The 17,756-nt window shown below is 35.0% G+C and overlaps 1 protein-coding gene and 1 pseudogene across 3 annotated transcripts in view; both read right to left on the reverse strand.

Moving 5' to 3' along the window:
• Positions 1-17,756, reverse strand: part of LOC114025632 (vacuolar protein sorting-associated protein 13A-like) — a 282,189-nt gene that overhangs the window by 123,908 nt on the left and 140,525 nt on the right. For all 3 annotated transcript variants that reach the window (XM_027839097.1, XM_027839099.1, XM_027839098.1), the window contains exons 38-42: positions 13,821-14,038; positions 12,781-13,013; positions 6,092-6,184; positions 4,951-5,307; positions 3,933-4,034 (exon numbers count right to left, since the gene is read on the reverse strand). In XM_027839097.1, coding sequence (XP_027694898.1) covers positions 3,933-4,034; positions 4,951-5,307; positions 6,092-6,184; positions 12,781-13,013; positions 13,821-14,038 — 1,003 coding nt within the window. The remainder of the gene's footprint in view (positions 1-3,932; positions 4,035-4,950; positions 5,308-6,091; positions 6,185-12,780; positions 13,014-13,820; positions 14,039-17,756) is intronic.
• Positions 17,334-17,748, reverse strand: LOC114025633 (annotated as a pseudogene).

The raw sequence follows: 17,756 nt of genomic DNA on the forward strand, positions 1-17,756 counted from the left end.
TACCTCGGGCTCCCTTCTGGTCTCCTTCTTTATTTGCTTTTGATTGCACTGCGATGGCTGCTCATCTATTTGAGCACCTAATTACCCCATCTGAATCCTTCAATGAGTATGTTCCTTTTTCAGTCTTTGCTCCTACACAATACCTCCTCCAAAGGGACCAAGAGCACCAATTCTGGGCTAGGAAAATCTATTCCCATCAATCAGGTCCCCAGATCCCTCTCGTTCTTTCTCAGCCTACCATCATCCCTGGGTATGTTCCCTCAATAAATCTGGACAGCACAGATTCTTTCCACATACATGCCACTCAGCTGAGGGAGCACGTCGCAGGGACGCAGTGGTATGACATGTTCAGCTCTCTTTCCCCAAGGGTGGGTGGTTTAATCAGATCCCTCCTTCTTTCTGCCACTGGGGTACTTATTGTCCTCACTTTTATCTTCCTTGAAGCCCAAATGGGGTTGGCTTTGGCCCACAAATGCTCCACTACCTTGGTGAGTAAAGTAGTGCAGTTCATGGTTGTTCCCTCTTGATCTGCAAGACCCACCTCAGACACAGAAGGTTGTGGAAGTAGGGTGATCCCCTGGTCAATAAGGAAGGGCAGCTAGAACTGCCCTTCCCACTCTCTGAGGAAGAGTAAGGTTTTTGCCCCATACTTTCCTTTGGTCTACAGGTGGTGCCTTTGGCACCCTTTGACCAAAAGGAGGGGATGTGAGATCCGCTTGAGCCCCTAATAAACTGAAAAAGGCCAAAAACCTGGACTGGCCAATCAGAAAGGATGACATGAGCCCTTCTGGACTGGCATACCAACAACCTTCTGCGATGCTCTCTCAGTGAACCTGAAATCTTGCTCTGACAGCAACCACAAGACTGGATTAAGTTTGCACAGACATCCTGAGTCAGGGGCACTTCCTTGCTTATTGGAAACTGTAATCTTGGCTGATAAAAGGACAGACAACCTGAGTCAGGGGAGCTTTCTTGCTTTATGCCTTTACAATCTGTGCAGCCTAACTCCAAAGCAAGCTCAATTCTGAATGCAGCTCCGCATACACGCTGCCTGCTGGAGCGAAATAAACAAGCAAACAACCTAATTCTGTTTGTCTTTTTTTCAATCAAACTCTGGAGGTTGACACTGTCAAGGAGAAGAAGGTGATTGACAGTGTCAAAAGCTGTTGTTGTTGCTTGTCTTTTTTCACTAATAGGAGCAATGACATCACAAAGGTGATTCTTCACTAACACATAAAATGGATTTAACTAAGGCAGGGCTGTGCAAAGTCATCAGCCTCATTCCTCTTGTCATTGGAGTCCAGTGGCAAGACAAAACTCAAGACAACTGTCAATGGCCCAGGATGCAGTAGGTGACCTTCTCTATTAAGGTCTTTTCCAGGTGTCAGTTTGTCTGAGGCCATCAATGGTCAAGAAGAATGAAAACTGAGAAAAGGCCATTAGATTTGGCAATTTGATTACCTTTGGAGAAAGCAGTTTTAATTAAATGATGAGATTGGAGATCAGGCAGCAGTGATTTAAGAAGACTGAAAGCAAAGAAGAATAGGCATTGAATCTATACGGCTTTCTTAGAGGCTGAGCTATAAAATGGAGGAAAGATACAGGACTGTAGTTAGCAAAAGCTAATCGATCAAATCAGTGGGTTTTTTTTTGTTTTATTTTGAGGCATATTTGTAGGCAGTAAGAAAGCAGCCACTAAGACAGGGAGAGATTCAAGATTAATTAGAGGGAAGATATCATAGAGGGGACAAATTGCTCGTGAAAAAAAGATAACAAGGGTTCACTTATCTATTAGTGTTTGCTTCAGGAAGGAGAAGCACCACGTCTTCACGTGAGACTAGGATGGAGAAGATGGCAGTGGAAGAGCATTCATTAATAGTAATGGCAACAACAACAAAACAATTTTGTTGAAGATTCATCATCTAGTAAGCAACGTTGAGGATAATCTCTCTAAACTTACTGAGGTAAGAACTCAGATGACAAACACATAATCTGTTACCATGCCAGTAATCAAAGCCTTTTCACCTTCCTAAGAAACTCTACATCACAAAACAGCACAAGAACAGGGTGTCAGATGACACTTGTTGATAATGTGAGTAGCTAGATTGGACTACAGAGACTGGAACTATCTCTTCTGATACAGTTTTGAAAATTTTAAGATTTTTTTTTAAGCATCTAATTTTCATTGAAATTAAATGTATTCTTTTTTTCTCAAGGTACAACTATACAACTTAAAAATAAACTTTAAAAAATATATTTTGGAGTAAGCAAACAAAAATATTAAAAAGAATATGCACTTAGCATCCTTCAACTTACATCATTCCCATTTCCCTAATTTTATTTAACTATATTCAACCCAACAAATACTTATTAATCACCTTCTATGTTTAAGTGATTGAGTTAGAAAGCACTTAGTACTTAGGAGAAGAAGTATTTGTCTAAGGAGTTTACATTCTGTTAGGGGATAATGGATGCTATATAATTTCATACTTGTGGTCTACCAGTTTAAAGTTATAGTACTCTTTTAAAACGTCAATGAAACTCTTAGCTTTGTTATTCCCAATCTCCATTTCAACCAGCCTGCTAGTTTATCTGTGAGATTGCAAGTAAGAATATCATTGAAACAACAGAGGTCTAGGAGCAAAGAATAATTTTGGACTATATATTCCCTATCCTTGTCTTTGGTCCAAGAAGAAAGAGAGATATCTTTTAGTCCCATAACTATTTTTTGCTCAACAGTGAGAAAGGAAAAAAAAAAAAAACACGAGGTTGCTTATGATCCTTTTGTGTTTTCAAACCATATCCAATCTACTATTGCCTCTTAATTCTGTCCCTAGCTTAAGGAGAAAAGGGTGCTGCTTGAAAGTCAAACTTAATTCTTACCTAAGGTAACATAACTTATGATTTGTTGTTAGTTCTTCGTTTTCAAAGAAGAACAACGATATCACAGGGTGATATCTTGAATCATGTGTGAATTGAGGCAGAGCTGCACAAAGTTGTCAGTTTCACTCTTTCTTCCAGAGTCATTGAAGTCCAATGGCAAGACAAGTCAGGTTGACTGGTGATGGCCCAGGATGCTAAAGAACTTGATGTCTTCAATATCTGACCAAACTCTAAGTGTTCCACAGTACCAGCTTTAGCCACCTTCATGGTCACTGGAACAAATTGTTCTTATCCACCCATTCCACTGGGGAGAAGTCTTCACATGTCTGGAGGTAAATACCCCTCTAATTCAATGACAGGTTTGTGGCCTATCAGTTATTATCACTCTGGTTTGGCCCATCTGCCAAGATAGTTTACCAGTGTGTGGGCACTTCACATGCTACAGATTTTTTGGAGCCACAGGTGAGAGTTGAGTGCCAGGTGGACACCAAAGGTGGATAAGCGGTCCTGAAAAGGGTCTGGCAAGCTCTCATACCAGAGGTGCTAATCCTCCTTGAACACCCATACACCCCAATCTTATGACTAACAGACAGCTAAACATACAAACTGCATTCAGTAGATTCAATTGCAGCATGGGGAATAATCACAATGTACTAGAAATTACATAAAGTCCCAGCTCTGACCCTGAACAAAATATTTAACCTCTCTGGGCTTCAGTTTCCTTATATGAAAACAATGAGATATATATCCCTAAGGTTCCTTTCTACTTTAAAATTCTTTAATCTCTAGGAACTATATACCACAAAGAAACTGAAGAATGTCAGAGATAAGCAACATTTTACAAGTTATGCCAGTATAAAACATAGTCTCCTATTTTTAAAAAGTCCATTTATTCAGTAGTTACAAAAAGATGCATGCTTTGGTAGGCCCAGAATATTAATCTTTCACTGTTACCCTAAGAGTTATATAATCTCTGTTCTATATATAAGAGATCTATTCAATTATTAATTTTTCCAGTAAAATATGTTTTCATCTAAAATCACATGTACCTTTATTCCAAGATTCCATGGTCTAAAATCTTCAGTTTGATCAATTTCTAAAGGTTCAAGTAAAGGTTCCCATACACCAAACATTTCATTGTAGTAATGCACCTAAAGTGATATTTTTGAAAAAAATCAGGCATTCATATTCTAATACTGCATAACTCCAGATTTCTTTATGACGCTCTGAATTTCCTGAACATGTCAGACTAAATAAAATGCAAAGTTCTAAAGTATGCTTCAAACAAGTTTAAAAATCTGAAATCTGGCTTTAATTATTTGGAAAAGATTTTGAATCAGGAAAAGTTTTAAAAAGAATTTTTTTGATAGCTAAATAAAATGAAACATTTTGACACAGAACTATAATATGAAACCATAGATAAATATATAAAAACGCTAAACCTACCTGATTAATAAGTTGAACCAAATTACAACTGAGAAATATAAAAAGAAAATTTAAAGGAAACGTAAGAGTTATGTTGAAATATTTTAAAATATATTGAAATATCATATAGAAGAAGTAGCATACTTATTGTTTAACCTCAGAGGGGAAAACAATATGTAAAAGTTATGAGGCATATTTTAGGTCAATACACAAAAGAACTTCCTATAATTGAAGCTATCAAAACTGTAATCAGCTGTGTTGGAAGGCGGGACATCTCTTATTACTAGAGGTATCAAAAAAAGGACATTATTCATTTAAATGTTAACCTCTGATATCCTCTTCTAACTCTATGTGTATTTAAGCAGGAATTTGAATTTCTTAATTTTAAGTCAAGATTAATGTTACATTAATTCAATTAAACAAAACAATTTCCACTAATAAAAGTCTAAATTTAGTTTAAAAATTATTGCTAAAGGTCTTCACTAACTGCAACATTAAGACTTTCTGCCCTAGGAACTAACAAGTCGTATCTATTATCATCACAAGTAATGAAATGAACTGGCAAAAATAAACATAAAACTAAGATACTATTCTTCATGGCAAATATTAGAAAAAGGGATAATAATACTGTTGAGTACTTACTTCTAACTCAAGATGACAGTGAAGATTGATTAGTGTACTCCAGTTTTTTCCTTCCCCTGAAAAATACGACTTAGCCAAGAGCATTGGTACTGTTCTATGACCAACACCAGCTTCAAGAACCACAAAAATTGAGTCAATAGTCATTTTTATCCTTTCTCCATTGGGAACCAACTCTGTCACAGCAGCCACATTTTCATTATCACTTGACTCTTCAAGAAACCACATTTTCAGCTTCTTTGTATCCATTTTGTCCCATAATTCTGGCTGAGAGGGAAATGATTCTTGATGCTTAACTTCGACAGTTTTATAAAATGTTGACATAATAGTAATTATGGTATTTATGATAATAGGTGAAATCTAGGGGGAAAAAATTAACCATGAACAGAAGTACTTCTAAAAACAATATCTGCATTATGAAAAGTACTGAATTCATATCCTAAATACTAGGTAAAAACGATATTAACTAATGGGGGGAAGGGAATAGAATATACAATTTTTACCTTTAGTAATATTGTTATCCAACTTCATTATGAAGTAATTGGTTGAAAAGTACTAAAATTACAGTAGAGCAAACTAAAACTAAATGATGCACATATGAAACATCTTATAAAGCATAAGTGTTACATAAAAGCAATTAATTATTAGTCTATATTTCAATGTGATTTCCCAGTTCTATAAACATCAACTATAATTCAGATAAGTTAATTATTTATCAAAAAATATTGTAGTGTACTATATTATACTGAGAGTGCAGAAAATGTGCCTTCCTCTTCACCATACCTCCTCCCATTACACCAAATTTGGTGCCTTATAAACAGAAGGCATACATAATGAATATTCTTTTTCAATAAATGCATGAATTAAGGGGGGAAAAAAAGAAACCCAAAAATTCTGCACACAGACATTTACCATTTCTCTAAAATGTTTCACAAAATTCAATTATGAGAGGAACCAACCTTTTGATAAAGTAAAAAAAAAAAAAATACTAAGGTCCAAAAAAGTACATAAAACAAAATGTAGATGTGTATTTTTTTTAGCATTTACATACTTTTTTGATGAAAAAGAACTTCATGTAGTCAAAGATTCTACTTTTAAAAAAAACAAAACTAAAATCAAGTCTTTGAACAATATTTTAACTAACCTTGAGTGTCAGGGCTTTTACTGATATGTCAACCATCTGTGGATCTGTACCTGCTTGAGTACTTTGATAAAACAAGTCACATGGCTGTAAAACCTGAGAGAAAAAGATTATCAGTCAGGAAAACCCTCAATATCCTTTAAATAACGTAAGATTTAATGAAACAAAATTAATTTAATAATACTGTAAAAATGCATCCAAAAGAGGAAAAATTTGAATGCAGGTCATAACGCATAATGCAGAGGTCTAGAATCTGTTTTTTTCCCCCATAACTGTATCATTTTTCCCCTCCATATCCCTATCATGTCACATGTGTCTTGCACATATGTTTAATAAGTTTGTTAAATTGAGTGAAATACCTCAAACTACATGATCAATATGTACAGAAAATGCCTTTGACAAAGGCTTTAACCTTAAGTACAACCTTCATTTATATTTTTTTAAAAAAAATTCTACAAAGCGTAAGCCTAGAGCTTATGATTAAAGTCTCTCTCAAACCAAAAGTTAACATCATTTGAAATGGTGAGAAATTAGAAACTTGCCCAATAAGCAAAGGAGAAAAGTAAAGACTTCCCCATTCCTCTCTGTTATTTGACATAGTTCTGGAAATAATTAAAGGCACAAAACAGGCAAAGAAGAGATAAAATTGCCTCTATTTACTAATGGTTTACTAATAAAATTATTTTTTATTGTTGTTGTTGAGTTGTGTCCAACTCTTCACGACCCCATTTGAGATTTTCTTGACAAAGACAGTAGAGTGGTTTGCCATTTCCTTCTCCAGCTCATTTTACTGATGAAGAAACAGAGGAAATTGAGTTAAGTGACTTGCCAAGAGTCACACAGCTACAAAGTGACTCAGTTCAAATGTGAGCTCAAGTCTTGCTAACTCCAGGCTTATTGCTCTACCCACTGTGCCACCTAGTTGCCAATAAGACTAGAGAGATCAGCAATAAAACTGAATTAGTTTCACTAAAATTGCTTAGAGTTAGGCCACACTAATATAACAAAATGGTAACTATTTAAATAAATTTAGAATCTTAATTTAATATCATTTTTAAAACTAAGGAGAGCTTTTAAAGAACAAGACAAAATAATTTTAAAAATTAATTTGGAGGAACAAAAGTTCTAAATCTCAAGGAACCTAATGGAGTAATAAATAAAGAAAAGAAGTAATAAATAAAGAAAACAAATAAAAAAGCCCAGTGATAGATAATAGCACAGCCAGACTTTAAATTATATTAAAAGGAAGCAATCATCAAAACTATTTAATATTGACTAAAAAACAGAAAACTAGATCAGTTGAATATCTCAGATAAGGGAAAAACAAACAAAAAAAAAACCAAACCCTGAACTTTATAGCACAATGTTTATTAATAAATGAAAAAACACAAATTACTTGGGGAATTTTCTATTTGGTAAGAACTGATGGGAAAACTGAAAATAATTTTAATAGAAATTAGATTTCAACAAAAACTTTATATGTACTAAGTTTAAAAAAATTGATAGTTGACCTGAATTTTTTTAAAAAAGTCACACCACCAAACAAAACAGAAACAACTTCAAAGAGAATCAGGTTATCATTCATAGCTATAAAGCTACATGATTGGGAAGCAGACTGGGGTATTAATTTTCTTAATCAAACTTTTTTTTTCCTGATTACTTGTTTTTATATCACATTTAATTTCCCCATATAGCCCTTTCTCTTCATATACCCAAACAGTAATTCCTTTTGACAAACAATAATAATAAAAGGGGCAATTGGGTAGCTAAGTGAACAGAGTGCTGAGCTTGAGTCAGGAAGACTTATCTTCCTGAGTTCCAATGTGGCCTCAAATACTTACTACAGCAAATGAGGCAGAGACAGTAAAAATTAGACAAAATCTCCAGGAGAAGTCACTCAAAATAAGGAGGCCTAGCAAAGGCTTCTTGTAAGGAGGACCCTGGTCAAGTCACTTCACCATGTTTGCCACAGTTTCCTCATCTGTAAAATGAGCTGTGGAAGGAAATGGTAAACCATTCCAGTTTTCTTTGCCAAGAAAACCCCATATGGGATCACAAAGAGTCAAACTCAACTGAAAACAACTGAACAAAAAAAAAATAAGGGAGAAAAAATAATTCAGTTAAATTAACCAACAAATCAACTAAATCCAACAATATATGCTGTGTTCTCACAGATATACAACATGAACATACATGTTTAAGACCAAGAGGCATACCCCAATAGACAGTCAAATCATATGTTGAACAAACAGTTCTCAAGAGAAGAATTGCTAGCAACTACATGAAAAAATATTCCAAATCACTAGTTATACAAATCAAAACAATTTTGAGGGCTGATCTCAAACAATTAAAGACCATGGTTTTAGTTAATACTGGGATGGTTACAAAAAAAGATATATATTTTATAAAAGCACAGTAAGACAGAATTGACGGAGTTATAAACTGGTTCCACCATTTGGAAAGCCAGAGAGAAATGGTTGCAAACCACAACACCAAATTAAAATGTAAACTCATTTGTGAAATCTTACAGAGAAGTACGATGGATTGGTATTAGCAGTATTATCTCATAAAGCAAAGAGAAATAACTGAGAATAAAACATTTTAAAGTTGAACAAGATAAATGGGCAAAGTTATCCCAGAAGTATTCAGGGATAAAAAGAAAAGAACTGCAAATAGAAGAAAAACAAATGATTTGCAAAAAGCTATTTAGCAAAATGTTTTTTCTATCAAGGATAGGAGATGGCAGGACATTTTGACCCTAATATGATAATGCTAAATGAGCTTCTAGAAGAGGCACAAATGGCACTAAAGAGAACAGAGAAGAAAAATAACCAGATTAGACCAAGAGTATGTAGAAGAGATCCAAGATAGAGGTGAAAAAGTTGCAAGTGCACTGAGGAATAGATATAAATACAAATAAACGCACACATGCGTGTACACACATACACAATATTTAAAATCTTGGAACTTATTAATACCTAAAAAAATGTTACTGAGAGAACATTGATTATATATGTCTATTCTCTCATCTACGTGAAATCTTTATAAGTTATCAATACATGAAGATATCTTTATAAAGTATTAGCCAGCAGCTATTTTTATATAACTGAAAGATGTTGAGAATATAAGATCCCACTGTGCTTACTGTTTGTTGATTACACTTACACACACACACAAAATTTTGGTGGGAAAAAATATTGCCTTTTAGGCTCTTAAAATGGCTGCCTTTCCAGACATATAAGTCATTTAAGATTATGTGAAAGATATAATAACAGGTATAACCCTGTTCAACAATTCTCTGATCATAAACATCAAGAGAGGAATAAAACAGGGATGTGGGTATCTACGTGTATGTGATATGCACACACACACACACACACACACACTCACATCCCTGTTTTATTCCACTTGCCACACTCACTTGCCAAAAGCATTAAACATTGTGATAAAGGAGAATGACCAGGCTGAATGATTCCCTATAGTTGATGAAGTCCAGCACATGCTCCTGTTTCTGAACAATGTGGTACTATAAAGCTTGTCCATTAGTATTATGGCGCAGACAGTATAATAAATGATAATAACAACAATACCAACATCTAGCATTCATATAACACTTTAAGGATTGCAAAGTACTTACAAATTTTATCTCCTTTGACCTTCACAACGTTCCTGGGAGGTATGCACTATTATTATGCTCATTTTATAGATGAAGCTTAGGTAGATAGAGGTTAAATGATTTGCCTAGGATCACAAAACTAGTAAATGTCCAGATTTGAACTGTCTTCCTGACTCCAGATAGAACATACTTTCTACCACACAATGGAGTTGTATAAGAGAAATGAAGAGAAGAACACAGCAGAACCTCTTGGAACAGAATCACAATAATCCAAAAGACCTTGGCCCACAATCACAAAGGAAAAGAGCAAATGGATGAAGCATCTCTATTGCCCAGATTTCAACACGCATTTAAATGGAAAATCTATAGACCTTATGTTATCTGGGACAGAAAAGAAAGATGAACAATGTATTATATGATAGTAAGGGAAAATGGACACTTGTGACAGGAAGGAGGGAGGATAGCCATAGTATTTCACTCAAACAAGGAAGACCACTCTGAGCGGACTTCTCTAGTGGTGAACTTAGGAGAGGACAGGAAAGTCCAACAGGATGAATAGTCATTGATAAGCTGCAATCTACATCACTAAAGAGGACTGCCAAAATAATGAGATCACAGCTTCATCTGAATTTTCAGTACTATTCTAGAAAGCAATTTACAATTATACCAACAAAGTGACTAAAATGTCCATACCGTTAGATACAGAGTTCAGATTCTTAGATATATTCCTCATGAAGGTCAAAGAAAGAAAGAATGGTCCCATATACACCAAAATATTCATAGCAGCACTTTTTGTAGTAGCAAAGTACAAACAAAGCAGATTGGGGAATGGTTCAACAAGCTGTGGTTCATGGATATAATGTGGGATATTATTGTGCTGTAGAAATAATGAACAGGATAAACCCAGAGAGGTCTGGGAAAACTTACTACAGTAAAGAGACTCAATTAAAAAACATTTATTAAGTTCCTGCTATACAACAAGCACTGTGCTAATCGCTGGGGATACAAAAAGACAAAAGACAGTCCCTGCTCTCTGGGAGCACACACTCTAATGCAGGAGACAACATGCAATAAAATATATACAAAGCAGGCAACACATAAGATAAATATGGAGGGAAGGCATTAGAATTAAAAAGCTTGGGAAAGGACTCCAACAGGAGATGAGATTTTAGTTGAACTCAAAAAATGCTAGTGAAGGAAGTAGGAAGAAATAAGGAGGAAAAGGATAACAAGAGAATATGCCTACAGCTTAAGAGATGTAGTATTTTGTTCATGTAACAGCTAGGAGACCAGTGTCACTGGATCAAAAAGTACACGTTGGGGAGTAAAGTGTAAAAAGGTAGGAGGGGACTGCCTGAATGCCAAACAGGGCAGTTTATTTTATTTTTCCTGCTAGATGCAAAAGGAAGCTACAGGAGTTTATCGAGTGAGAGGTGACATGATCGGACCTGTGCTTTAAGAAAATCATTTTAGTGGGTGAACAGAGGATGAATGGAGGAGTAGGAAAAGACTTGAGGAACGCAGACACACCAGCAGACTATTATAACACTCTAGATATGAGGTGATGAGGTGCTGTGCCAGGATAGTGGCAGCGTCAGAAGGAGTGTTATCAGAGAAATGTTGCAAAGGTGAAATCAATAGGCCTTGGCAACAGCTCAGACATGAGGGAATATGAGGCAGTTAAGAATATAGGATGATTTCTAAAGTTGTGAGCCTTAGAGACTGGGAGAATGGTGCCACATTCTCAAGTAATAGAGAAGATAGGAGATGGGAAGGATTTACGGCAAAAGATAATGAGTCTAGTTTAGGGCATGTTGAGCTTAAGCTGTCTACTGGATATCCAGTTCAAGGTTTCTGAAAGGTAGTTAGAGAGGGGAAGACTGGAGGTAAGCAGAAAGGTCAAGACTAGAAAAATAGATTTGAGAACCGTCAGCACTGAGATGGCAATTAAATCCACAGTGTTGAAAAAATCAACAAGTGAAGTAGTCTGAGAGAAGAAGAGAAGGCGGCCCAGGATAGAACTATGAAAGATTCCTACAGCTGGAGAGTATCACCTGGATGAGGATCAAGGAAAGAAAACCTAGAAAGGAATGTCAGATAGGTAGAAGAAGAACCAGGAGAGAGTACAATCCTGAAAACCTAGAGAGGAGAGATTATCAAGGCAGAAAGGATTATAAACAATGTCAAAGACTACAGAGAGGTCAAGGTGAATGAGGATTGAGAAAAGGTCACTGGACATGGTAACTAAGAGATCATTAATAACGTTGGAAAGAGCAGTTTCAGTGGAATGATAAGATCAGAAGCCAGATTATAAGAGGTTTAAGAAAACTGAGTAAAAGGAGAGAAAGTGGATTTGTCCATTGTAAACAGCCTTTTCAAAGAATTTAGCTCCTCTATAAATGGAGACCAGGAAAATAAAAAGTGTACAATTATTACAACAATAATGGGAAAACAGAAACAAAACAGCTAAAACAATGTTATAAAATTGTAAGGATCAAAATTGGCTTGAAAGAAGATATAAGAGAAGGCATCTCTCCCTCCCTTCTATGCAGAATCAAGAGACCAAAGTGTAGAACATTACATACAATGTAACACTTCTTTGATTTGTTGATTGGCTTTGCTTGATGACTTTTCCTCACATCTCACTTACTCTTTGTTATAAAGAACAGAAGGGTATAGAGAAACACACTCAAAAATATATATTATGTAAAAGAAAAAGCAGTTCATTTTATAAAATGAAAATGCAAATCAAAATAACTAAGGGGGTGTGGTCAAGGGACAATGAACATTGTGTCCCTGAGAAGTTAAGAAAATTCATGTCCCTCCCCTTGAAGAGGTAAGGCATTAAGACTGCGGAATATTGCAGATATTATCAGATATGATGGATATATCAGTTAGTTTTGCTAAACCTCATTTTTTGCCTCTTTTTTTTCCTTTGTTGCAAACGATGGCTCACTGGATAGAGGAGGAAGGCATGATATATTTGGAAAAATCATTGATGGAAAAACAAAAAGAAAACAATAAACATTTAAAAATAAATTAATTTGAACTAAGATATTTAAAAGAGAATACTAACCGTAGTGACTTTGCCTTCTCTCTTTCCTGGAAGAAATGGACATGCTTTCACTTGGAGATCTTTAATTGCAGCGGTTATTGTTGCTAAAAGAGGTGCCCACTTACAACAGATTTCACATTGTGTTGTAAGTACTAATGATGGAGCATCATGTCTTGACAAATCAGCCACAAACACAATTTCAGGATTTTTAATCAAAATATTCATTTCCCATTTCTCTTCTGTATCTAATTGCACTAAATAAAATAACATTTTAAATATTAGTGTTAAATCTTGTATTCTAAAAAGGTTAAGTTGTACTGATATTTTATGTATTTAAAAAGAGTATGAGCCTTTATGTCTGCCATTCAAGGACCAGGCTAGCTAGATTTATGGAGGTTCATAACCAAGTTAACAACATAAGTGATGAATATTTCACAAAAAAATTTCAAAGATGATCTAATTCATGAATAATTTACTAACTTCATTAGCAAAGGGACTACTCACATGGATAAAATCAGTAGTGAAGTACTAGAGAATTTTTATTTAAACCACTATGCTACTGTTTCATGACTTACTACATAATGGCTGTAACATATTATGTTATTGTAAAATTGAGATGTTTAGAGTAATCTTATAAGTAGTATATCTAAATTTTCAAAAGTGTTTCTTGATGTGTGTGAATGCACACACACCCCTACCTTTTTAAGATGATATGATTTATTTTTGTTTGTTTGTTTGTTCTTAGGCAATTGGGGTTAAGTGACTTGCCCAGGGTCACACAGCTAGTAAGTGTTTGATCTGAGGCCAGATTTGAACTCAGGTACTCCTGACTTCAGGGTCGGTGCTCTATTCACTGTGCCACCTAGCTGCCCCAATGACATGATTTATTTACCAATAAAAAAACAATAAACTAAATAAAAATTGCTTCTAAAATCATACAATATTAAAATATGGAAAAACCATTACAATCACATTTATGATTTCACCAAGAAATAAATCTTTTGGATCACTACAGCAAAATTAACTGTAAGCTGTCAGATCAGTATAAACCTATAACTCACCTTCTTTTGAGGAGCACTTTTGAACAGCAGTAGTCTCTATAACAATATCACTACTAAAAGCTGTAAGAAAGACATCTGCAACTGCCTTCAGGAATTCTATACTTGCACAGAGATATAGCTCTTGTAAAATGGCATCGATTACAACACCATCTTTATTTCGTTTGTATCTTACATCCATCATATCCTTTCTTTCAAAGCCGACCGTAAGTCCAATCATTCTGAAAGGCATAAGGATTACATCATTTCTATATAAAGGCAGTCCCAATACCAACACATCTAACAAATGACCACAGGTTCAAAGATTTCCAAAATTTCCTTGACTTTTTAACTATAGAAGGAATTTGGTTAATGATAATGAATGTTGTGGAGATGTTTCACTTAGTTTAACAAGGAAAGCACTAAAGACATTTCACTGTAATTGCTTTCCATTATAATTGTATGAATTTTCAATGTATGCATTTTTAAAAATTATTCTAGGAAAGGATACAAAAATTTAATCTGACCAAGAGGCCCATGAAACATACACCAAAAAAGGGTTTAAAAAAAATCCTGTTTCTCTTCAGATTATAGCATTAGTGCTAGCAAATTTAGTGTATCTTTAAAGCTGTCCCAAGAAGGCAATGAAGAGACCATTTCCACTTTCTTGCAAATCTTACTGCACTGCATTAATAACTTCCTTTTCATTAAAATATATTTTTATTTCTTCAATATTTCACAATTAAACATAAAAGAACTTATAACATTAATTTTTTGGAAATACTAAGTTCCAATTCCCTTCCAACCTCCAGTTATGCTTTTTTCCATGAGAAGGGAAGATAGTAATTATATCTGTGAAGTCATGCGAAACCCATTTCCAATATGACCCATTTTGTGAAAGAAAAAGAAAAAAAGAAAAATTAAGTTTAAAAAAAAAGGCATGCTTCAAACTGCATTCAGAGTTCAAAAGTTCCCTCTCTGAAGGTAAAGAGCATTTTTTTTTTAAATCACGAGTCCTTTATAATTGCATTGGATTCTTTTCTTGATCAGAGTAGCTAAGCTTTTCACAGCTGATCAACCTTACAATATTGGGGCTACTATGCACCATATTTTCCTGGTTCTGCTCACTTCACTTTGCCTAAGTTCACAAAAGGTATTCTGAAACCATCGTGCTTGTAATTCCTTATAACACAATAGTGTTCCATCACAATCATATACAAAAACTACAAGTTCCTGATTGATAGGCATTCCCTCAACTTTCAATTCTTCTTCACTACAAAAAGAGCTGCTTATAAATATTTTTGTACAAATAGGTCCTTTCCCCTTCTCTTTGCTCTTGTTAGGATAAAGACCTGGTAGTAGTGTTTCTGAGTGAAAGGAAATGCAGTTTTATAACCCTTTGAGTATATTTCCAAATTTTTCTCCAGAATGGTTGGACCAGTTCACAACTCCACTGTCACTGTGTTAGTGTCCCAATTTTCCCACGTTCCCTCCAGCATTTGTCATTTTTCTTTTTGGTCCTGTTAGACAATTTGGTAAGTGTGAAGTGGTATCTCAGTTGTTTTAATTTGCATTTCTCTAATCAATAGTAACTTAGAGCATGTTTAATGTGACTATTGATAGCTTTAAGTTCTTCTTTTGAGAACTACTTGTTCATGTCCTTTGACCATATATCAACTGGGGAATAGTTTGTATTTCAATAAATCTGGCTCAGTTCTCTATATATTTGAGAAACTATACTTTTATCAGAGGAACTTGATGTAAATTTTTCTGAATTTCCCATTTCTCTTCTAATTTTGGCTGCATTAGTTTTGCTTTTACAATTCATTGATCAAAATTGTCCATTTGACTTCCCATGATCCTCTTTCTCTATTGGTCATAAACCCTTCCCTTATCCATGCTCCCCTAATTTGCTTATGGTATCACCCTTTATGTTTAAACCCATTACCCATTTTGACCTCATCTTGGTATATGGTATGAGATGTTAGTCTCTGCCTCATTTCTGCCAAACTGCTTTCCATTTTTCCCAGCAATTTTTGTCAAATGGTGAGTTCTTACCCCCCAAACCTTGGATCTTCAGGTTTATCAAACACTTGATTACTATGGACATTTACTCCTATGTATTATGTACCTAATCTGCCTTTCTTAACCAGGACCTGACTGTTTGGATGATTAACACTTTGTAACATAGACTGAAATCTGAAACTGCTAGATTGCCTTCTACCACATCTTTTTCATTGATTCCCTTCCCGTGATTGACCTTTTGTTCTTCCAGATGAATTTTTTTTTTCTAGCTCTATGCAATAATTCTTTGGTTGCTTGGTTGGTTGGTATGGCACTGAATAAGTAAACTAACTTAGACAGAATTGTCATTTTTACTATATTAGCTCAGCCTACCCATGAGCAATTAATATTTCAACAGTTGTTTAGATCTGTCTTTATTTCTGTAAAGAAGGTTTTGTAATTGTGTTCACTTAGTCCCTGGATTCATCTTGGCAGGCAGACTTCCGTGTATTTTGTGTTGTCTTCAGTTATTTCAAATAGAATTTCTCTTTCTATCTCTTGCTATTGGGTTTTCTTGGTTGTACTATGTAAAAATGATGATGATTTATGTGGGTCTATTTTATAACCTGCAACTCTGCTTAAGTTGTTCATTTTTTTCATTAGTTTTTTTAGTTGATTCTTTAGGTTTCTCTAAGTCATCATGTTATCTGCAAAGAGTGATGCTTTAGTTGCCTATTTTTATTCCTTCAATTGTTTTGTCTTGTCTTACTGCTATAGCTAGCGATTCTAGTGCAAGATTAAATAATAGTGGTGATAACGAGCACTCGTACTTCATCCTGATCTTATTGGGAAGGCTACATGTTTATTTCCATTACAGATAATACTTCTCCTTGGTTTTAGATAGATACTACTCAACATTTTAAGAAAGGCTCCACTGGCTTTAAATAATTTAGTTTTAATTTAATATAATTTAGTTTTTAATAAGAGTGTGTATTGAATTTTGTCAAAAAATGTTTCTGTATCCATTGATATAATCACATGATTTTTGTTTTTGTTATTAGTATGTTCAATTATGCTGATAGTTTTCGTAATATTGAACGAGCCTTGAATTCATGGTATAAATAGCAGCTGGTCTTAGTGTATAATCTTTGTGATATACTGCTGCAATCACCTTGCTAGTATTTTATTTAAAGTTTTTGCGTGTACATCCAAGTAAGAAAATTGGCCTATAGTTTTCTTTCCCTACTTTTGCTCTTCTTGATTTAGGTATCAAAACCATATTGTGTCATAAAAGGGATGTGGTAGAATGACTTCTTTAAACTGTTTTTCAAATAGTTTATTTAGTATTCAGATAGTTGTAACTTAAATGTTTGGTAAAATTCCCTTGTAAATCCATCTGGTTTTGGGAATTTTTTCTTAGGGAGTTCACTGAGGGCTTATTCAATTTCTTTCCTAATTCAGCTGGCTCCAGTTTCTCCCATTTCCAACTTATCCACACAGCTGCCATTCTGATATTTCTTTTTTTTTTTTTCCTCAGACCAAGGCTTTTATTTTATTCATTTCTTGCATTTAAAATATTCTTCGATGACATCTTTGGCCTGAGATTCCTTGCCATAGTCCTTAACAACAATGCAACTACAGCCTACCACTTTACAGGGCTTTCCCTCTCTGTCAGAGGCCTACCCACTCTCACCCAGCCTCTCGCTGTCATCAACCTTGATCAAGTTGATTCGGTGCTTAGCACACAGGGCCTCAAAAACTTTACATGCATAGGTTCATCACAACTGGAAGCAAGAACACAAAGATGGGCTTGGCGTTTGTCCAAAGCTTTGGCAGCTTCACAAATTCCACAAATTAGGCCATCGTGGATGAGTGCAGTCTTCAGCACTTCTCGTAGAATGGTGTTAACGTCCAATACATCTTCAGCAGCAATGCCTTCCTCAGCCATGGCAGCGG

Source organism: Vombatus ursinus, unplaced genomic scaffold (assembly GCF_900497805.2).
Source record: "Vombatus ursinus unplaced genomic scaffold, bare-nosed wombat genome assembly UNPS02014832.1, whole genome shotgun sequence".
Classification (NCBI taxonomy): domain Eukaryota; kingdom Metazoa; phylum Chordata; class Mammalia; order Diprotodontia; family Vombatidae; genus Vombatus; species Vombatus ursinus.